The sequence below is a fragment of the Emys orbicularis genome, chromosome 16, assembly GCF_028017835.1.
Source record: "Emys orbicularis isolate rEmyOrb1 chromosome 16, rEmyOrb1.hap1, whole genome shotgun sequence".
Taxonomy (NCBI): domain Eukaryota; kingdom Metazoa; phylum Chordata; order Testudines; family Emydidae; genus Emys; species Emys orbicularis.
In genome coordinates, this window is record NC_088698.1 from 6,562,413 (window position 1) to 6,584,486 (window position 22,074).

At 49.0% G+C, this 22,074-nt stretch overlaps 2 protein-coding genes across 2 annotated transcripts in view; one reads left to right on the forward strand and one right to left on the reverse strand.

Annotated features, from left to right (window-relative positions):
- Positions 1–809: 809 nt before the first annotated feature.
- Positions 810–12,924, reverse strand: IQCD (IQ motif containing D). Its single transcript, XM_065417719.1, has 4 exons — positions 12,202–12,924; positions 4,753–4,986; positions 2,592–2,663; positions 810–1,082 (listed from the first exon to the last, which is right to left on the reverse strand). The coding sequence occupies exons 1-4, from the start codon at positions 12,922–12,924 to the stop codon at positions 810–812; spliced, it is 1,302 nt and encodes a 433-aa protein (XP_065273791.1).
- Positions 12,925–15,293: 2,369 nt separating this feature from the next.
- The window catches only part of TPCN1 (two pore segment channel 1), a 58,408-nt gene continuing 51,627 nt past the window's right edge, over positions 15,294–22,074 (forward strand). Inside the window, exon 1 of the mRNA XM_065417718.1 lies at positions 15,294–15,526. Coding sequence (XP_065273790.1) covers positions 15,415–15,526 — 112 coding nt within the window. The 5' untranslated portion in view covers positions 15,294–15,414. The remainder of the gene's footprint in view (positions 15,527–22,074) is intronic.

The following is a 22,074-nucleotide window of genomic DNA, read 5'->3' on the forward strand; positions in this document are numbered from 1 at the left end:
TCCCAGAGCATGCTAACACCGTCAAGCAGCTGTTTGGCGGCGGCCGGGCGGGAAACACTGGGAGGTAGGCGGAGGAGCGGGGATGCAGCGCTCGGGAGGGAGGAGGAGGGGCGGGGGGTGAGGGGAGCTTGAGTGCCAGTGGGTGCAGAGCACTCACTAATTTTTCCCCGTGGGTGCTCCAGCCCCGGAGCACCCACGGAGTTGGCGCCTATGATTGCACACACACATAGCTGGGAGTGACTTACATGCCAGAAGCTGTGTGTGAGCAATCCAGGAGTGCAGGCAACAAAAGCAAAGCAGTGTAAAGGACACCCCAAGTTAGAGGGCAGAGGTGACACAGCTACTACCTAGTCTAGATTGTACTCTGGGTATGTCACATGGGACCGTTGCTGGGGTCTGTACTGGGACCAATGCCGGAGTCAGTGAGAATTTTGCCATTAATCTCAGCAGGAGCAGGAGTGGGCCCTAAGTGACTTGTACAAGGTCACACAGTCCATGTGTGGTAGAGCTGGGGATGGAACTCAGGAGGCCCAGCTCCCAGTCCAGTGCCTTAACTACAAGATCATCCTTCTTCTCTTAAATTTGGGCCAAAAGCAATTAAAATATACCACCTGGAAGTCTAACATGTTGGCTGACATTTATTTATGATAGAATCACTTTTACATGCCAAATTTGTGTATATAAAAACCATAGACATCCTGGAGCAGTTATTTGGTTGGTTGAAGTGCAGACATCCTAGATAGCTGAGGTCCAAGGGGAAATATCTGCAATGTTGGGAAGAGAGAGCGAGGGGAAAGGTTGGAACTAATTTATTTCTTGCCCTTCTTGCCTTTTCCCTTCTTCTTTCTCTTTGACTTTAACAGTGACCTAACCAAGTAGCCCTTCCAGAAGGCCTGAATGTGGGTGGCAGCACGGACCATGATAGCCAGTTCCCTCTCAGCTCTTTCCTTCTTCTCTTGGGATCGCCTCCTCTCCTCCTTGATCTGGGAATACTCTTGTTCAAGCACGGCATACTTCTCCTTCAGCTCAGCTAGCTGGGCCTTCTCTTCAGTATAGACAGCATCGACTTCCTCATACTCAGTCTGGTAGGACAGCAAACACCAGACTTATAAATGACATTCATAATATCACCCTATATTTAGCATAGGTAGCGTCTTTCCAGAAGGATCCCAAAGAGCTTTACAGACTGGATACGAACAGGGATCGTTTCATCCTCACAAATGCGTGCGGGGCCACTTGCAGCCCTTATTCTTTTCATCTCTCGGGATGGAATTTTCAAAGAGGTCTAAAAGGAGGCACCCAATTGGGAGCTGGGTTCCCAATTCCTTTAGGCTTCTTTAAAAACTGCAGGCATGGTTCCAATTGTTACCATCCATTGCCTTGCAAGGCCAGGCAGCGAGACTCTCAACTTATTAAGCAACTTTTTATCTATGGTATAAACACAATCAGCTGGATGATGGTGGTTTATTGTCATTATAACCAGGAGCGGCGCCAGGGTTTTTGCCGCCCTAGGCGGCAGCACTCCTCCTCAGAGCATTCGGTGGTGGGGGTCCTTCCGCTCCGCGTCTTCGGGGCACTTCGGCGGCAGGTCCCGGAGCGAGTGAAGGACCCGCTGCCGAAGCGCCCCGAAGACGCGGAGCAGAAGGACCCCCCGCCACCGAATTGCCACCAGGGACGGCAAAATGCCGCCCCCCAAATCCTGCCGCCCTAGGCAACTGCCTAGGGTTGCCTAGTGGAAGCGCCGGCCCTGATTATAACCCAGCTGCAGGTATGAAAATAAGCAGTATGGAGATAACATGCTCACATGATAGGATAAGGGGAACCAGCAACATTTGTGTGTCAGACCTACCAACCCCAATTTATCAAATTCTGCCTCTGCGCTCATGATGATGGCTTCATGGGCAGCCAGGAACCAGCAGGGCTTGGTGCCACAAGCCATCATATACTGAGCTCATTTCTGCTTCCTATTACAAGGATGACAAAGCAAGGACCTACTATTAAGGCCAATCAGCAACAATTTTCCAGGTCCCCCTCCTTAGGCCCTTGCTTTGCTGTTAACCAAGCACCCTGTCTTGATCTGGATAATGAAGCAAACCTCCACTAAGATGCCAGGAACATGTGAGGAATTAGTGGATTCTAGGAGGGGTTAGGCGGTGTGGACATGATTTTAAGACTGTTAAGCTTAATGTGGAAGATAGACAATGATGCATTTGCTGTCACTCCCCAGACTCTGAACTACTTGTCTAACAAGTTAGCAGTGATGTGGAAGAGCACTTGATTTGTACACTAGGTGGAGCCAGTAGGGCTAAGGAAACTAACATGACAATTCCATCCAATACACTGAGGAAACAATCATCCAGTGCTAGAATAGGATAGGATTTTGCAGCTGACATGACCCTTCTCAACAATGCCTATACAGCAGAGAGCGGCTGAACACAAAAGCAGGGCAGAAAAATGGTTACTTGCCTGATAATAACTGTGGTTCTTCTTTGAAATGGCTTGTCTGTGTACATCACATGCATCCCTTGTGTGGGATCCACATGGACAAGCCCTCTCGAAGAAGAACCAACTGTCTTGACCACTGAGGGTACCTGTTTTTCTCCCATGTCAGCATCATATTTCTGGATCCAGTTCTCGATTTCCATCTCCACTTTGTACTTCTTCTAAAATAAACGACATAGGAAAAAATGACATTTACAGGCAGCTGAATATAGAAATATAACATGCAGTATGCTGGGATGAAAGGAGCTGTAGATTTGAATCCCAGCAGCTAGTATGCTTGAGTGATGCCTGCTCCTTTCGGAAAGGTTCTTCAGTCCGAGATGTTTTTTTCTCCGACTCTGGGCCTCTAATGGAGAGCAGACATCATTCACCTACAGAATATGGGGCAGGCTTGGTCTACAGCAAGTGGCTGGGATTCAGTTGCAGCACAGAGACACTAGACTGATTATAGTGATGGGCGTGGTTAAAATACAGAAATATTTTGGACCGTTGGAAAATGAGCTAAAAATGACTTGACCTCACTGTGTGGTGGAATCCTAGAGAGCTATTGAACAGTTTCCTTCAAGCTGATGGTACCTGCAGTCTATAGAACCACTCAGATTTTAAGGCCAGAAGATCATCTAGTCTGACCTCCGGTATATTACAGGGCAGAGAATTTCACCCAGTTAAGCTTACCCATTCACTGTTCAGAGACCCAGTTCCCTATTTGACCACACCTCTTCTGCATGGATGGTATAAGAGCCAGGTTTCTGGCAGGCCCTGATGACCAGCTCCTGCCTTTATATGAGGTAGATTAGCCTATGACTGTTCCCAGTTCTTCACACATGAATTCCTCAATCCAATTAAAAATTGGGTTATAGGAGAAGAGCACGTAGGAAGGGAAAGGAGACTTCAGTGGTGAGAAAGTGTGTTCTCTTTCTTCCCCTACTCCCTCAGCATGTATAATTGATTGAGCTGAGCAGCTTTTAACAGAAAGCAGAGAAATGACCTGCAGCTTGAATTTGAGCCGGATGACAAAGCAGGCCTAACAATGGATGGGGCTGCTTGGATTTCATACTGCTTTGGAAACTTTCATTTGCCACGTTGGCAGAGCCCCTACACTATGAAGCCTTATTCTGCCATGGACTGGACAGTGTTTGGAAAGAGCTAGAGAAGATACATAATGCAAACATCCTTTAAGTAGGTATGTTCTGCCTGCAAATTGGCCTCTGCCCATTTGGACTGAGCACTGATTAGAAAAGAAAAGGTGAAGTTTTTTAACGCTATAGATTTTTTCCTGCACAATTCAGCCACTCTCCAGCAGGAACAATACCACTAGGGTCGTGTTGTGAGGCCTTGGAGATTCTGATGATTGGAAGGGCCAGTCAAGGTTGTTTGTACAGCACCTAGCTAAGTGGAAAGTGAGGATGCTGTCTGACTGATGTCATTTCCTCTGATGGTCTCAGATTTCTTCCCTTGTTTCTCAGAATAAGTTTGTCTCCCTTGTACTTTGCAGCGGTCATTTTGGGGCTATGAATTCTGACTGCTTCATTGACCGACTAGAGCACTGTGTAACCTGTGCTATATATTGAAAGTGTTTTCAGAGGCAGGCTGGACCCAGTATGTACATGTTTGGTGGGAGCTATAGGTAACTACAAATAAGACCCTTTGCTGATGGGTTGCTGTGATTCTGCTTTCCAGTGGCATGTTAGATCATAGCTGATATGCTCAGCTGCACAGCAGGTACATTCTGCCAGGAATGTTTGTTAGCAGTTAACAGGTTTCAGAGTGGTAGCCGTGTTAGTCTGTATCAGCAAAAACAACGAGGAGTCCTTGTGGCACCTTAGAGACTAACAAATTTATTTGGGCATAAGCTTTCGTGGGATAAAACCCACTTAATCAGATGCATGAAGTCTTGTCAACTGTCTATAATGGGCCACGCTCTTACCACTTCAAAAGTTATTTTTCCTCCCTTGGTATCCTGCTGTTAATTGATTTATCTCGCTAGACTGACCTCACCCTTGGTAAAGCAACCCCCTTCCTTTCATGTATTTATACCTGCTCCTGTATTTTTCATTTCATGCATCTGATGAAGTGGGCTCTAGCCCACGAAAGCTTATGCCCAAAGAAATGTGTTAGTCTCTAAGGTGCCACAAGGACTCCTCGTCGTTTTTGTTAGCAGTTAAGTGGTTAAGCTTAGCAGACAAAATGAAGAACTCACAGCACTTTAACAGGTCTGCTTGCTTCTCTAGAACTCCCCTCCCTCGGTACCTTTCTGAGAGCCAGCTCGGAGTCTCGATTGTCTATGATGAGAACATTGAGCTGTGCTCTTAGCTGCTGTATATCCTGCTGTATCTTGGCACACTTTGCCTGGGAAATTCGCAGCTCCCCTTTTTGGAGTTTCTCTGCTTCCTGCTTGGTGCGTTGGATGTGGCTTTCAGAGAACTTCTCCAGATGAAGTAAGTGGCTTTTGAGATCCCTGATTGCAGCATTCTTTTTCATAATCTAAACCCAGGAAAAAGAGGCACCATAAGGAACTGCTGGGTACATCAAGGGGTTTTCAGATCAAACCTACAGGAGAATTAAGGCTTAGTTACAAAGACAGCAGTGTGCTAAGATAAGTAACTACATTCCAGTGACAGCGAGTACACTGCATTTGCACCAGAACTCTGAAATAAATATTGGTGCAACTCCCAGTGACTTCAAAGGGAGCAGAGTTAGGCCAACACTGAGGCTTGGTCTACACTAGCGCTTACTACAGTATAACTTACATTGCTCAGGGGCGTGAACAATCCATACCCCTGAGCGATGTAAATTACACCATCCTAAGCACTGGTGTGGACAAGCATAGCTACCGCCTCTCACGGAGGTGGATTTATTACGTCGATGGGCGAGCTCTCTCCGGTTGGCAATGAGCGTCTTCACCAGATGCTCTGCAGCTGCGCTGCTGTAGCGCTTCTAGGGTAGACGTGCCCGGAGTGAAATCTCCCCCCTCACTGACTTTTGTTGGACGTTTAGCGGACAGGCCAAGGAGTGAATGGGCAGCACTGAAGAACACCGGCTGTGCAGCGCAGGGAAGCTGGCACACCTGATCCAAAGCCCAATGAAGTCAGTGGAAAGACTCCTACTGAATTCAATGAGCTCGGGGTCATGCTTATTGTGCCTGTTCTGTGGCTAGCCTGGGCGACTAGTCCTATTGGCCATCTAGAACAGACAAAACTACAGTCCAGACACGTGGAATGTATTTCCTTGCTAGCACTGAGCGAACTGCTAAACTGCACTTAAAAACAATGAGTGCATTGAATCACCAACATGCCTGACCTGAGCTTGAAAATTAGAACGCACCCCCGATGCCTCAGTTCCTCTGTAGATATCCCCCAAGTGCGAAAAACAGGACGATCATCTTGCCTGACCTACTGCCTTGCTAAGTACACTTTGACCCCAATCATTCAATCGGACCGTTTCCAGTGGACCTTAGGGCTTGTGCAGAGCCCCTCTGAAGTTAATGGGGCTCTAAATGAATGCAGTGTCTGCACACATGGATCATAGCTTTAAATTGTAAAAGAAAAATAACTAGGTGCTGCTGCTAATAGAGCCCTATAAAATCATCACAGATATGTACCAGTCCAAGCCCAAAAGCTACTCAGCTACCCTTCCCTGCAATGATGATGATGAAAAATCGGACCTATCACTTACCCCACTAATATATTTCTCACTCCAGATGAGTGGGTGGGTAGACTTTTGCAAGGCTGTATTAACAGATTACACTGCATGTCAGCTCATTACGCCGGATTAATAGATTACGCTGGATCTTAACTGGTTTTGGTCTAATTAAAGACTACAAGAGTATTGCTATTTTTATTGTACTCTGAATTAATTTTAAAAGAAAGAGATTAAAATGACTTTTTAATGAATCCCTTCTCAGAGCAATGGGAATCATGAATGCTGCATAATGAACATCCTCATGTCAAATGGCCTGGCTAGAATAGCTGCTCAATGTTCTTCCTCAGAGCTTGTGTATTTACCTTATATTTGGAAAGTCAAGCAGAAAGAGAAGTGATTTTGGTTGGCATGCACGTGTGTGTGTGTATGTTGTCACCCACTGACTGGGATGCAGTAATGGACATTTCGATTGTGGTTTTAAATAGTCACTGTGGAGGTCTTTTGGACAGAAAGGAGTAATTTGGAAACTGCTCCCAGCATTAAAACAAACTAACATACATATATATTACAGAAGTTTAGTAGAAATGTGGGGATTTTTCTCCAAGGCCTTTTCCACTTGGTTCCCAAGAAATTAACTCAAATCTGGTCTCATAACTGAGGAGCTTTTTTAACTGACACACAGCGACTCTATGCTGAGGTGATCAAGCTCAAATGAAGTGGGGTGGGTATGGAGGTTTACCGCAGCTCCAAAGCACATAATAATAAATCAGATTATATACGTATTTGAAAACAAACTAACGCATGTGCATTACATTTTACATTGCATCATGATTTATAATTGGCTTACTAATTTTTGTACCCAGCCTCTGTACAGATCCGGAACTGCTAGTAAGCAAAGCTGCAGCTCTAAACTTATCACACATCACTCGTCTTACTATTTCTTTATCTCATAACTACATGTTGTTTACAAGCCCACTTGTGAATTTACGTTTTGTCCATTGCTAATCTGTTTCCTTACTTCTGTTTTCTTTCATTGTTTATGCAAAGCCTACAAGATAGACTGGTACCTAGGGTTGCCAGGCATCCAGTTTTTGACCGGAACGCCCAGTCGAAAAGGGACCTTGGGGGCTCTGGTCAGCACCGCTGACCAAGCCGTTAAAAGTCTGGTCGGTGGTGCAGCGGGGCTAAGACAGGCTCCCTCTGGCTCCCAGAAGAAGCCGGCATGCGCTGTGGCCCCTAGGTGCAGGGGCGATCAGGGAAGCTCCATGCGCTGCCCCCGCCCCGAGTGCCGGCTCTGCAACTCCCATTGGCCGGGAACCACAGCCAATGGGAGCTGTGGGAGCAGTGCCTGCGGGCCCGGGCAGCATGCACGGCGCAGAGCTGCCTGGCTGCCCCTGCGCCTAGGAGCCGGACATGCCAGCCACTTCTGGGAGCCGCGTGGAGCCAGGGCAGGCAGGAAGCCTGCCTTAGCCCTACTGCGCCGCAGACTGGGAGCCACCTGAGGTGAGCACCACCTGGCTGGAGCCCACACCCCAAATGCCCTCCCTCACCCCAACCCCCCTGCCCCAGGTTGGAACCACCTCCTGGAGCCCCCACCCCACACCCCCTCTTGCCCCCCAACCCCAGACCTGAGCCCCCTCCTGCACTCAAACTCCCTTCCGGAGCCCGCACCCCCTCCTGCACCCCAACCACCTGCCCCATCCGTGAGCCCCCTCCTGCACCCCAGGCCCTTCATCCCCACCCCCACCCCAGAGCCCACACCCCCAGCTGGAGTCCACACCCCCTCCCGCACCCCAATCCCGAGCCCGCTCCCACACTCCGAACCCCTCAGTTCCAAGCCTGGAGCCCGCTCCTGCATCCCAAATCCCTTATCCTCGGCCCCACCCCAGAGCCCACACCAACAGCTGGAGCCCTCAGCCCTTCCCGCACCCCAACTCCCTGCCCCAGCCCAGTGAAAGTGAGTGAGAGCGGGGGAGAGCGAGCGACAGAGGGAGGGGTGATGAAGTGAGTGGGGGCGGGACCTCAGAGAAGGGGTGGGGCGGGGCCTCTGGGAAGGGGCGGGGCAGTGCCGGGGCAAGAGTGTTTGGTTTTGTGCGATTAGAAAGTTGGCAACCCCACCAGTACCCTATATGAAAACTGAAATGACTAGTTAAATAATTAGGGAGGAAGGAATAGTTTGTGTATAAGGCAACGATGGACTGGAAGTCAGGAGATCTGGCTTCTTGTCTTGGCTCTGCCCACCAACCTGTAGTGTGATCTGAGCTAGGGTTACCATACGTGCGGTTTTTCCTGGCAGGGCCGGCTTTAGGCCGATTCAGCCGATTCGGGCCCCGCGCTAAGAGGGCCCCGCGCCGCAGCTCTCCACCCCGCCCTCAGCTCACTTCCCCCTCCTCCCCTCCCCTGAACGCTCCGCCCCCTGCTCCTCCCCCTCCCCTGCTTCCCGCGAATCAGAGGTTCGCGGGAAGTCTGAAAAGAAGCACGGGTGGGCAGGCAGCACCAGGTAAGCTGGGGTGGCGGGGGGCGCGAGAAGGGCTCCAGGGAGGCGCGGCCCAGTCCGGCCCCGGTTCCGGCCGAGCACGCAGGCCCCAGCGGCTATGGCCCGGCTTGGCTCCAGCCCAGCCCCCGCGGCGCGGCTTGGGTCCGGCACGGCTCGGGTCCGGCGCGGCTCCGGCCCAGTGCGGCCCCAGCGGTGTGGCGCGGCTCCGGCCCGGCCCCCGCGGTGCGGCTCCAGCCCGGCCCAGCCCCCGTGGCGCAGCTCCGGCCCGGCCTGGCCCCCGTGGCGCGGCGCGGCTCCGGCCCGGCCCCCGTGGCGCGGCGCGGCTCCGGCCCGGCCCCCGCGGCACGGCTCGGGTCCGGCCCGGCTCGGGTCCCGCGGCACGGTCCGGGTCCGGCGCGGCGCAGTTCCGGCCCGGCCTGGCCCGGCCCCCGCGGCGCAGCTCCGGGCCGGACCCAAGCCCGGCAACCCCGGCTGGAGCGCGGCTCGATTCCTGGGGGCGGGGCTTGCAGCAAGCCCCGCCGCCAGGAATCGGGCCCCGCTCTTGCTAAAGCCGGCCCTGTTTCCCGGACATGTCCGGCTTTTTGGTAATCAAACCCCCGTCCGGGGGGAATTGCCAAAAAGCCGAACATGTCCGGGAAAAATACCGCCGGCCGGGCACTTCCCCTCCCGCGGCTGCTGTGCTCCCTACCTTGACTCTTCTGCTCTGTTTAAAGCCGAGCTGCCCGAGTGCTACCGGCTTCGGGCAGCCCCCATGCTTCCGGACCCTGAGCCGCCGGCTGGGCACTTCCCCTCCCAGGCTCCGGCTGCTGTGCTCCTCCCCCGACTCTTCGGCTCTGTTTAAGAACCGAGCTGCCCGAGCGCTACCGGCTTCGGGCAGCCCCCATGCCTCCGGACCCTGAGCCGCCGGCCGGGCACTTCCCCTCCCGGGCTCTGGGGGCGCAGGGTCCGGAGGCATGGTGGCTGCCCGAAGCCGGTAGCGCTCGGGCAGCTCGGCGCTTACAGAGCCCAGGAGTTCAGGGAGCACAGCAGCCGCCGGAGCCTGGGAGGGGAAGCGCCCGGCCGGGGGCGCAGGGTCCGGAGGCATGGGGGCTGCCTGAAGCCTGAGCGCTACCGGCTTCACGGTTTGCCGGGCAGCCTCCAGACCCTGCGCCCATGCCTAACTCTGCCCCCTCCCGGGCTCCAGCTGCGCTGGGGAAGCGCCGGCCGGGGGCGCAGGGTCTGGGGGCTGCCCGGCAAACCGTGAAGCCGGTAGCGCTCGGGCAGCCCTTTTCGCATAGCTGGGAGGGAGGAGGGGGAATGCGGGGCGCTCAGGGGAGGGGGCGGAGTTAGGGCGGGGACTTTGGGGAAGGGGCAGAGAAGGGGCGGAGTTGTGGCGGGGAAGGGGCAGAGTTGGGGTGGGGGTGGGAAAGGGGCGGGGCCAGGGCCCCGTGGACTGTCCTCTTTTTTTAGTTTTTAAATATGGTAACCCTATCTGAGCCTCATTTTCCACAGCTGTAAAACGAAGAAACAATACTGCCTCAGAAAAAGGTTGTGAGCTTTAGGGCCAAATCCTTGTAGGTATTTTGGGGAATACCTTTGGGGATGTGGGCCTTAGTTCATTAATGTTCATGAGGCACAGAGATACTATGATGAAGGCCATAGAAAATGCCTATGACAAATATGTTAAATAGTGAATGTGGAGTCTGTATTAAAAACGGATTTTTTAAAACAGTTTTTTAGAACTGCCTGTCATTGTTTCACTATCTCAGTTACAGGGAATGGTGCTAGTGCTTCTCAGTGAGAGCTGACATTATGGCCCTGATTATGAGGGGCCTTTGTGACTTCCTCTTTGCCACGGTGGCCAGTTAGAAGATATAGTAGGGTTACCATATTTCAGCAAGCAAAAAAGAGGACGGGAGGAGCCCCGCCCTAGCCCCTCCCACTTCCCGCCCCCCTCAGAACCCCCAACCCTCCCCCCATTCCTTGTCCCCTGACTGCCCCCTCCTGGGACCCCTGCCCCTAACTGCCCCCCAGGACTCCACCCCCTACCTAAGCCTCCCTGCCTCTTGTCCCCTGACTGCCCCCTCCTGAGACCCTCCCCCCATCCTAACTGGCCCCCTAGGACCCTACCCCCTACCTGTACCCTGATTGCCCCAACCCTTATCCACACCCCCACCCCCAGACAGACCCCTGGGACTCCCACGCCCCATCCAACCACTCCCCACCCCCTGACAGCCCCCCCCAGAACTCCCGACCCATCTAAACCCCTCTGCTCCCTGTCCCCTGACTGCTCCGATCCCTCTCCCCACCCCTGCCCCCTGACAGCCCTGCCCCCAGAACTCCCAACCCCCCCATTCCTTGTCCCCTGACTGCCCCCTCCTGGGACCCCTGCTCCTAACTGCCCTCCAGAACCCCACCCCCTACCTAAGCCTCCCTGTTCCTTGTCCCCTAACTGCCCCCTCCTAAGACCCTCCCCCACCCTAACTGCCCCCCAGGACCCTACCCCCTACCTGTACCCTGACTGCCCAAAACCTTCTCCACCCCCCCCAAAAAAGCCCCCCCCCGTACTCCCGCCCCCCCCAGTCTCTTGACTGCCTCCTCCAAAATCTCCCTGCCCCTTCTCCTGCCCCCTGGCCCCCTTACCCCGCCGCTCAGAACAGGGTGTTGGGCTCTGTGCGGAGCCGGACACGTGGCTGCGCTCCCCAGCGCAACACACAACCCGGTCCCACCCCACCCAGTGCTGCCGGAGCGGGGCGCTGGGCAGCAGGGGAGGAGGAGCTGCCGAGGCCCGATGCAAACGGCCCGGCAGGCCGGCCGGCTCAGAGTGCGGGGAGGAGGAGCTCTACAGCTGCTCCGGAGTCCAGCCCGGCAAGCTGCGGGGGAAGGGCTCTGGCTGCCAGAGCCCCATGCGAGCGGCTGACTTTCCTGCAGCCCTCCCAGCCGCGCCTCACTCTGCATGGGGGGGAAATCCCGGACATTTTTAGTGATTTACAAATTTCCCCCCGACGCTATTTTTAACACAAAAAGGAGGACATGTCCGGGTAAATCCGGACGAATGGTAACCCTAAGATATAGGCCACATACTTGCAGGCTGCACCCTGGTTCCCTTATGGATTTGCACAATGCCCTTCCTTTAGCTATTGAATGGTTCAGACACATAGACTAACATGCTTGACTTCACTGTCACTTTAAATTCAATCAATCAATCAATCTATATATATATATATATATATATATATATATATATATAGCGCCCTGTCTACACGAGACATTCAACTGTTTTTAACCATTCTTAAATACTATTTAAACTCAGTGGTGGGTGAACTGGGTTTGAACTGGCCAATGAAGATGGGGTCAAAACATGCTAGAACCATGTTTGAAAGGCTCAATCTAAATATGCAGTGATTCATTTTAATTATATTTAGAATGTAACAACTATTTCTAAATTCAGAAAATGTTTCAAGAAATATTTCAGTGACTTCCACTTTATGAGAAGTAACAGATTATATTTTACTTTACTGGCCTTTCCTTCAATGATGTTCCCCTCTAGCCTGAAATGTTTAGTCTTACTACCACTGTACCTCATCGTCTCGACTCTGGACTGCCGTTGCAAGTTCTGCCTCTAAAGCTGCGATGGTTTCAGTGTTTTTCTTATCCCGGAGGGAGATTTCTTCCATGAATTGAATCTTTTCTTGTTCTTCTAAGGGACTAGTCAGGAGTTTCTCAAACAAGAAGCCCCGGAACTCTGAAAGGCCTTTGATAAATAATTCAAATAATAAATCCCTAGCATAGGCCTCATCTCTCACGGCTTGAGAAGCTAGAGGGTCAGCCTGAAAGAGTCTCAGAATATTTCTGATAGAGCTTTTTACAGCTTGCTGGTGCAATTGAAGATGGCGGATTTGTTCCTCAGTTCCTACAAGGTCCCCTCTTCCATCTTCCATCTTCAGGAGACCTTCTCTTTGAAGCTGGGTAAGTAGAGCTACCATGTTGTTTGAAAGCCGCTCATGCTCCTTAAGGGTACCCAGGAGCTCAGATCCCAGTATAGTGCTTAAGCCATCCAGAAATTCAGTAATGTGAGAGATCAGGCTGATCAATTCTATCTTTAAGATGGCCTCATCCAAAACAGATATGATCCTCTTGGTCTCAACAGTGGTAAGTTTTGAACGACCTGGATCCAAGAGCTTTAGTGGGCTTGTTTTGATCGCTGACTTTTTTGGAGTCTGATTGTGTCCCACTGAGGACTTGCTGCTTGAATCTGTAGACTCATATGGCAACTGAAGCATGGTAGCCACCTCCGTTGCCATGTTCTCAGCCAAATGCTTACAAGTTGAGTGTTCTAAGGTGAAAGGGAGCAAAAATCTTCTATATGGGTAGAGCCACAGAGGACATCTCAATCAAACAACATCTAGATCCCCCCGGTGCTTCAGCTGCATGCTCTTCTTTCACAAAATTTACCTTAAAAAAAGTTTGATTTCAGCATTAGCAACACGATATACTTTGGTAAAATTTGAGAATGTTGAATTATACTGGGGCTGTCTCTAGGTTTAAAAGCACATTCAGGATATTGGGTCCTTACACCTATGACAGCCTGTCTCTGTGTTGGAGGTGAAACTGTATGTTAAGCCTCCAGTGGCACCGAGACAAAGTGATGAGCTATTTGTTCCCCATGCTGAAAGGTGGCGGGAAAGCTCCCCAGTCCTGAGAAGAGACGGGGATGGTGGTGGGGATCCCTGGTTTCTAGGAGATGGGGAAGCTCTTCAGTGTCTCAGGGTCTGGATTAAGAGGCTCCCTGGTCTCTCTGGAGGTGGGTTGAACAGGGGCTGGTCTTTCTGAGCAGGTGGCCAAGTTGGAGTGTGTGTGTGTGTGGGGGGGTCCTGATCTTGTTAAAACGGGGGCAGGTTGGGGGAGGGGTGTCTAGGTCTCTCTTGGGGGGATCAGACTGTGGCGAGGGGCTCCCCAGTCTCTTTGGAGGAGGGAGGGGGAGAGGGGTGAAAGGGCTTCCCTGTCTTCCTGCGGGTCCCCTCAAGGATCGGGGGGAGGCTCCCGGGTCTATTGGGGGCAGGGCTCCCCATCTCCCGGGGAGGTTCCCTGACTCTTCCCATGCTCACATCAAAGCCGCCGCCGCCGCCTCCCGTCCTGTCTATTTCCAGCGTGTCTCTGTTGCTAGGTTACTCCATCACTAACCTTTAACCCCAAACACAGAAGGCGGGGACAGATCCTCCCTGACTCTTCCCCCACCCCTCCCCGTAACCAATCACCGCCCTTGCTTAGGACGCTTAGTCCCGCCCCTTCCTTCTCCGGAGAAAGGCGGGGTCTCCAGTGTGTCACCGAGCCTTCTGACCAATCAAAGACGTCACCGCTCACCTCTACTTTGATGGGCGAGACCTCCAGCCAATGGCAGGACAAAAGGGGAGAAACCCGGATCCCCTTCCAGGCGCCGACGTAGTGGCAGGGCGGGGCAGAGAGGGTGCCAAGGGGCGATTGGTGGGTTATTGGGATGGGGGAGCTATCAGAAGGCAGCCTGGAGGGAGGCGGCCAATGGGCGGTGCCGGTGGGCGGGGCTCGGCTCTGAGTCGGCGGCTGACTGAGGCGAGTTGTCGCAGCGGCTGTGGGTAGTTTGGCGGGCTCGGGTCTGTTGCTGGACCCGCCGGCTGGGGCTCGGGGCTCCCGGGGGAGTGGACCTTGGCTCCCGCTCGGGGCTCGCGTGGGCTGGACGCGGCGTGAAAAATCCGCGTGGAACGTGTACAAGGGTCACCTGGGACGCGGGGGGAGGGGGGTCGCTGAGGAGGGTCTCGCGCCGGGGGTCGCTGTGTGGGGGAGGGGGACCGCGGCCCCTGTAGGGCTCGTGCAGCGCGCCAGGAAGTTGCTGGGGCAGGTGCGGAGTCAGCTCGGGTGAGGGGATCCCGGCGCCTCTCCTAGGCAAGGTGCCAAGCAGCCCCCCCCCCCCCCCCCGTCCCGGGCAGCACGTCTCCCTTGGCGCTGGTGTGCCCCTGACTGGTGCGGGTGGCATTCCTACCCGGAAATGCACATTTGCGCTTTTAGTCCTGGGAACATGTTACTGTTTGCGTGACCTGCCCCGGCCTTTCCCCCACCCCAGCCCCAGCCATCCCCTCCGCCTCAAAAAAAAGAATCAAACCATAAACACGTTGAGGGGGGGCATCCTTAGTGAGGCACTTCTAGGGTAACTTCTGGATTCTTCTTCGGGAGTCACAAGTGTTGTAGAGGAAAAGTCCTGTTAGTGACTTCATGAGCGTGCACGCTCATCGGACTCATCCAGTTTTCCCATTCCCCCCTTGGAGGCCGGAGTTTTGAAATGGAAGAACAGAATAGTTTTGGATTTGAAGCCATGAGTGACAGTGTTCTGTTAACTATATATGTGTAGCTCCTGCCTATTCTTTATTATTAATAAACATTGAGGGATTTACCTAGAATTATTTTCCTTCTGTTCTAAATTAAATCATGACTATTGCAGCTAAGATCATGAGTATTGTGGTTGCGGATAAGTAGCTCAAGTTAGATAAAGTTTTTTTGTTTTAATAGTCAGTGGCTGGATATAAACTAATGTTGCTAGTGAACTTACTGTTCTGCACCACTCTTTGCAAACAGCTTGGTAGGTTCTTTTTTTGGACTGAGATCCCCTGGAAATGGGTGTGTCTTTCTCCATATTTTTAAGTCTAGAAGATGCACCTGATGGAGGACTTTCTGAGGAATATTTCTGACAAAGTGTTTTTGAAAAGTGAACTGCAAAAGACATTATTTAAAGTTCTTGGAAGAGGAGCCTGAAAGGAAATAGAATGGCTGTGAGCATGGATGATGATGTTCCCCTCATTCTCACTTTGGATGAGAGTGGAAGCAACACCTCTGCACCCAATGAGGAGCTGGAGCGGGAGGACCTGCCTAATGAAAGTAAGACCACTTTATGTTTTTTGGAGCACACAGTTTATTTTCAGTCAGATGCTGTAATTGTGGTTTGTGGGGGTTTTTTTTTTTTTTTTTTTCTATCCATAGCAGTTGCTCTGTATTCTTCCTGCTGGAGCCTGAAATCTTACCAAAAAACCTAATCGCTCACAGTATTAAGAGTAGCCTCAAAAAAACCTATTAGGAATTATTTTATTGTTTACTGAAAACTCTCATAACTTTAGTGACTGTCTTGGGTGATCAAGGAGTAGATGATTTGGTCTTTATATGAGTCTGTGTGTCATGCAGCCTTTGATACTTTCCGGTAATAAATTGGGACTTTCTTGCCTGTAAATTGAAGTTTCTGTTTCAGAACCCTGTTGATATCTCTAGAGATGTCTGTTTCTCTTTGTGGATAGCTGTGAGTAGAAGCAATCACTATTCACAGGGAAAGAGGACCAAAAAAGGGAAACAAAAGACCTCTTTCCTTCTTTGTTTTCTGCTCCCTGCTTTCTTTTCAGTCTCTGTCCACCTCCATGAGTGAATTTAGTCCTAGCAATGTTAGCAAAACTAATAGGATTCTGAGGAATTACATGACAAGGTCTACCTGTCATTGATTCTGATCTCAGATTTCTAAGGGCCTTTCTGTAGTGTAAACACAACCATGTTGGGGGGCTCAATTACTTTATAGTTTGTCCTCCAAAACAGTGGTTCTCAACCTCTTCTAAACTGGGACTGCCACTTACAATGTAGCCAGTAGTCCCATTCCCTGTAACTATATGGATAGAGCTGCGTGGTTGCAACCTTCTGGCACCTAGCCACAACCTGTAGGTTGAGAATCCTTGAGTTACGACAGTTCCATTTTCCTGTGAAGATGGAATATCTCCAAGGTTTAATCCATACTCCCAAACTATGTTATAGTTCTGATCTGTCCCAACGTTGTAGTATAATTCAAGTATGTGGGTGCAACACAGTTAGGTCCCATCTACTTTACAACACAGAGCCATGGTTTATCTGTTTTGGGCCCTTGTTTAACTCTTTTAACTTGGGGACATGTTTAACTCTGTTGCAGCTGGGCCTTCAGACATGTGGGGATTTTTTTGGCAGTGTTGATAGTCTGTAAAAACTAGACTGCAATATTTTGTAAGTAGCTACATGCCAATTTTCTCAAAACCATGATACAAAGTAAAAATTTTAACTTAAATACAGGGGTTGTTTCTTAAAACTGTTGCAGGAGGGGTGGGCAGGAGGGACCTTTTATTGGATAAAATTAATGCTACAAGGTTGGAATTTAAAGAAAATTAAATGAGAAGATAGAAGCTGGATTTCCTTTAAAAATAAGGTTTTAAAGAAAAATTGTCCCCTGGTCTATTTAATTCTTTAAACACTGAATAGAGGAACGCACTTCAGTGAGGAGTGCATAAAAGGCTTATAATGACTGAGATTAAGGAAGGCAGGGTTTTATATTGTAGTGAAGTATCATGTCTTCCAGGATGCTATCACTTTTCTGTCTCACCAGATTGTCAGAATTCTGCAAAGCTGACTAGAATTTTGCTCCTAATGGATGCAGTAGTGAGGTTTTCTCACAATGCAGGCAGCAGTCTGAACAAAAAGAATTGTGAGGCTTGATAGTAAGTTCTTCGAAACTCCAGCAGTTGAAGAAGACTGAGAGGGAGAGAAGTGCTGTCATCACTTGAGTCTGTTGCTTAAAGAAAGTATGTTGTCCTTCCCTAGCGCATCTTATTTGAGGATCTCAAAGTGCTGAATAAAGACTAAGCTTCACAACTCCTTTGTGAGTTAAATGAGTGTTGTTACCCTCATTTTACTGTGGGGAAAAACTGAGACACAGGAATTAAGTGACCTTACTCAATTACACAGTCAGTCACTAACAGTGGTGGGAAAAATAGCCTAGGACCTCCTGACTTTTAGTTCCTTGTTTTAAACACTTGGCTGGCCTAGTGGAAAGAACACTGGACTGGGGCTCAGAAGATACAGGTTTTATTCCTGCCTTTGCCGCTGTCCTAGTGGGTGAAATTGGGCAAGTAACTTCACTACTCTGCCTCAATTTCTCCATCTGTTAAATGGGGATAATGATACTGCTCTCCTTTGTAAAGCATTTTGAGATCTACTGATGATAAGTGCTATATAAGAGCTCAATATTATCTTAAATTTAAAAATGTTCTTTTATATACAATATATATTATAAGACACATGTAAAGCCTTTCAAGTATTGGACAGCATCTCTTGAGCTGCTTGGAATTATAGGCAATAAATCATACATACATATGATTTACCCCCATGTTAGTTCAGGTCCAAGATGTACTCTTCTATATGGAAATTCCTGTTGCATCAACTAGCAATGCAGGTCCAGTGCATTCAGAGCAGGACATACAGTACAAATGTTATATAGGCAACAATGTTGTACTGTGTTACCACAGTACTTCCACACTAGTCGATTTATAGCAAGTGGGAAAAGTCATTTTTTATACTCTGGTTTGAACAAGAAAAACACTGATTGCTACTGAGGCAAAAATAAATTCTAGTAGAAGTGTCAGCTGCCACTCTAGGTTTTGAATGAAGCTTCCTGTCTTCAGACAATTGTAATTTTGCAAAAACACTCACACCTTTGCTTAGTCTTTCCAAACTTGGGCTCTACTTAAAGGTGAATCAAAGGAAACTTTAGAAAGCCTGAGCCATTCTGTTTAATTTGTAATGGGTGGAAAATAGAGAATTATTACCCAAGCTCACTTCTAAGTATGTTCTGGGCACCCTGAAATTTATGGCATAAAACCTGCAAAGGAGGAAGCTACAGATACTTCAAAGTGAATGCATAGTGGTGCAGAACCCTCCTGCATGAAGATTATGAATCCACATTTCCTCAGTTATAAGAAGCGGTGCTGCAGTACTTACTGCGTGAGTGTTCATCACAGGCCTCAAAGTATTGGAGAAGGCGCTACACTTCCATAAGAATATGGGAATAAAGGAGTTCTTTTGATCAAGTACTGTCTGGTCTTGATATTAGAAAAATCCCATCAAGGAACTAAGAATGTAATGAGGCTTTCAGCAAAGTTGTCAGATGTGCAGTTGGCTGATGCTCTGTTCAAATAACTCACAACAGTTTTGGAGTATAATTATGGAGTAAGGGCACAGCATGTACAATAAACCAGTTCATTTTGAATAGTTTATCTACTTATCCACTTGTAGGCACGTGCCCAAAGTACTGGGCTAGAATCTAGCCGAGGAATGGTTGACATAGTTCTGCTGAAATACACAAGCATTCAGGGATGTGAATATCCACTTGCTGATTCCTATAATCAGCATAAAGCTTGAAGGAACACAAATTTCCTTGTATAAATTCTGGTTCAAGAACATATTTGTGTCAGCAGTGAAAGAAAAAGGATTTCCCCTTCATACTTAGCAGGGATACCATATCTGGACAGATAACAAGGATATTTTCGAAAGAGATGCTATCTAATAATGTAACTTTTATAGTGCAGCCAGTGGATGAGAGTTCCCCAGATGTGAAATTGCACCACATCCTCTGATATTCCTAGCAGGAACAAGTAGGCAACAGCTTTTTGTCTCTTTTGGAAATACTATAATCTCCAGCAAACTATCTGTGCTTGTGCTAATACTCTGTTAATTGAGGAAACAGATCCCAGTCAAGGAGGTTTTGACTTTGCTGGCTTTGAAAGTAAATGGATACTAAAAGTTAGTTTTGTGGAAGACTTAGAAAACCTACCAGGAAACGAAGGTATTGATCCTTCAAATGGCAGTGAGAGATTTAGAAGGTGACATTGCAGACTAAGCACACAAATTATGTGGAAATTGATGACTGTGACTAAAGTAATGGGGAAAAAGTGAGGGCAGACAAGGTGGTTGCATTTGACCTGGTAATTCATGGTATCTCTGATAGCAGAACCTTAAACTTCCTACATACCATGCAGTATATTTTCCTACAACATGTCTTCTCGTACCACTGATCTCCTCTTAAATAGTTCCAGTAGTCGTGCTTCAGCTACTTCATTTGGAGATAAATCACGGGTTGAGCACAGGACTGGGAGCCAGAAATTTAGGTGTGCCAGCCCCAGTTCTGCCACAGATTCCTTCTTTGACCTAGGGTAAGTCACTTAACCTCTCAGAGCTTCAGTTTTCTCATTGGTAAAATGTGTATTATACCTACCTCACAGTGGGGCTGGGAGGAGTAATTAGTGTTTTGTGAAGGACTAATTTTTTTGTAGTGATGACATATTTTTATTCTGTTATTTATTTAAGGGTGAGATTTTTTTTTCAAACGTGGATAGGGCAGTTTGGTGCCTAATTCCCATTGACTTTCAATGAGAGGCATCAAACTGATTAAAAAATCTCTTCCCAAACTCTCAACTGTACAGTCTGAATGTCTGCTGTGGGTTTTGTAATATGCATCTAGTCCAGATAACTTATAATGGAACTCTTTTTTTAGAAGAGCAAGTTGCCCTTGAAGGAAAGCTGTCTCCAGTATGGCTTCCTAAGACAGTGTCTCAACCTTGGGCTCGTGACCCCTAGCGGAGGTCACAACTGGGTTTAGGGGAATTGCAAACACGGACGGCATTAGATAGCCAGGGGTACCGCAAAGCTTTTGCCCTGCTTCCTGACAGTTTACATGTTTCAGCCCCAGGCCTGAAGCTGAAGGCCAAGCTTAAGGTAGGTAGAGGGTCTCAATTTTTTCAGATAGGGAGGTTGCCAGCACAGAAAGGTTGAGAAACACTGCTCTAGGAGATGGAAATTACAGCAAAAGAAATCAACACATGAAACATCAGAATGTACTGATTTCCCTCTCAGCACTGTTCCCCTCTCACTGTGATTATTGGTGTGATGTGCCCATGCCCTGTAAACTCAGATGAAGTCGGGAAAGGTTGATTTCCAACTTGCATTCCATTCAGGAGCTGCTGTATGTCCTCTGATACTGGAGAATACACAATGTGTTAGGAGTCTAGCACACAACTATCTCCTTGTGTCTCTGCGTTAGTGAGACAGCAGTGCTTTGGATATGGTTTTGTAATTATGCATAATTGCTGTAGTAAGAGTAATATTGTTAATCTTTTAAATATATACTCTCTCTTGAATTTACTGTGGTGTCCATGCATTACAAAAGCATCCGTGGCCAAAAAAAAAAAAAAAAGTAATGTATGACCACAGTGCCTGGTAACTATAGAAGAGTAACTCTCAACTTAATCAAGTACTATGAAGGATTGTCTTGCAGTTAGCATGAAGTCACTGTGTTTGTCTTGTTTTTTCAGTCGGGGGGCTTGATCTACATTAATTCAGAAATTGTGCCTTTCACAGTAGGGCACTTTGTTGAAAAAGAACAGCTGCACTGTTGAATGTAGTATAATAAGTTTCATAAGTGACTGTCTTGTCTGTCCCCCCAATGGTATTTTGAATGGTCCAACTTACCCCCGCTCCCCATCCTACTTGTTCTGCACAGAAGTAGGATGCACAAGATCATTTCATGGTGTGTTATAAAGGGTTCCATTATTTACTCTGGGGGGAATTCTGCGCCACTGCGCAATGCAGAATTTTGCAGAAATTAATGTTGTGTGTGCAGAATTTCCCTTTTTTCCCCACAGAAATGTGCTGCAGAGATGTTAGCTGCCATTAGGGGCTGCTGGACCCAGCAGAGCCCAGCTCACAAATAGAAGAGAAAGTCAAAGGGAGGGGGAGGGAACTGGAGGGTTCTCAGTAGCTGCAGTTCCCAGCACGCCCTGAAGGAAAGAGGTGGTGACACTCAGGAAATGCCATGCTAGCCTGGGGCTCGGCATCTAGCTGTTTCTCCTTCTGGATCCCTGGGCTCTGGGGAATAGGCGGTGTGAGTGTCTGGGCCAGGGGAGCCCCGTGGCTGGCCTCTGGGGAGTAGGGGGTGTGAGTGTTGGCCCCCCAGCTGGGCTCTGAGGGGTAGGGGGAAGAGAAGCTGGAACTGGGTTGTCATAGGGGTTTCTTTAACTCTCTACTCCTGGGGAATTTTTGTGTGTCTGTATTGCTACAGACATACTTGCTGACAGGTATTTTGAAATAAATTACCAAAATAATTGAAACTGGCATGATTATATAGTGTGTTGACAAATACAATTTGCAAAATTTTAAAGTATTGTGTGCAGAATTTCAATTTTTTGGCACAGAATTCCCCCAGGAGTAATTATTCTAAAGTAAAACCCTTCTCTTCACCACTCTACCCGCAGAATTATAAACACGTATCCAGTTTTATACACACATAACATAAGTCATTAAGGGTATGACAAATGGGGATTGAAGAATCTGGAAGCCACTCATCTCCCCTTTTGTGTAGAAGCCGACAATGACCTTGATGCTTTGAGAAAGCCATCTGCATCTTTCTTCAGCACATCTTCGCTCTGCGTGATAGGAGAACAGAAAAACAGGCTAAGTGTTTCCTTCCCAGGCTGATGGCTTGTATTGAGGGATGCGTAGAGAAGTGCACATGTGTAGTGGTGTCAGAGTATTTGAACAGGTGGTCCTGGAACTATAAAAGGTTTTAAAGAGCTAGAAAACATTCAGACTGT

Excerpts from the sequence above, each read along its gene's own strand:
- IQCD (XM_065417719.1), bottom strand. The coding sequence starts at position 12,924 with ATGGCAACGGAGGTGGCTACCATGCTTCAGTTGCCATATGAGTCTACA. Across the intron at positions 4,987-12,201 it reads TCCAGAGTCGAGACGATGAG|ATTATGAAAAAGAATGCTGC; the intron begins GTACAGTGGTAG and ends TCCTGGGTTTAG. Across the intron at positions 2,664-4,752 it reads CCGAGCTGGCTCTCAGAAAG|AAGAAGTACAAAGTGGAGAT; the intron begins GTACCGAGGGAG and ends CGTTTATTTTAG.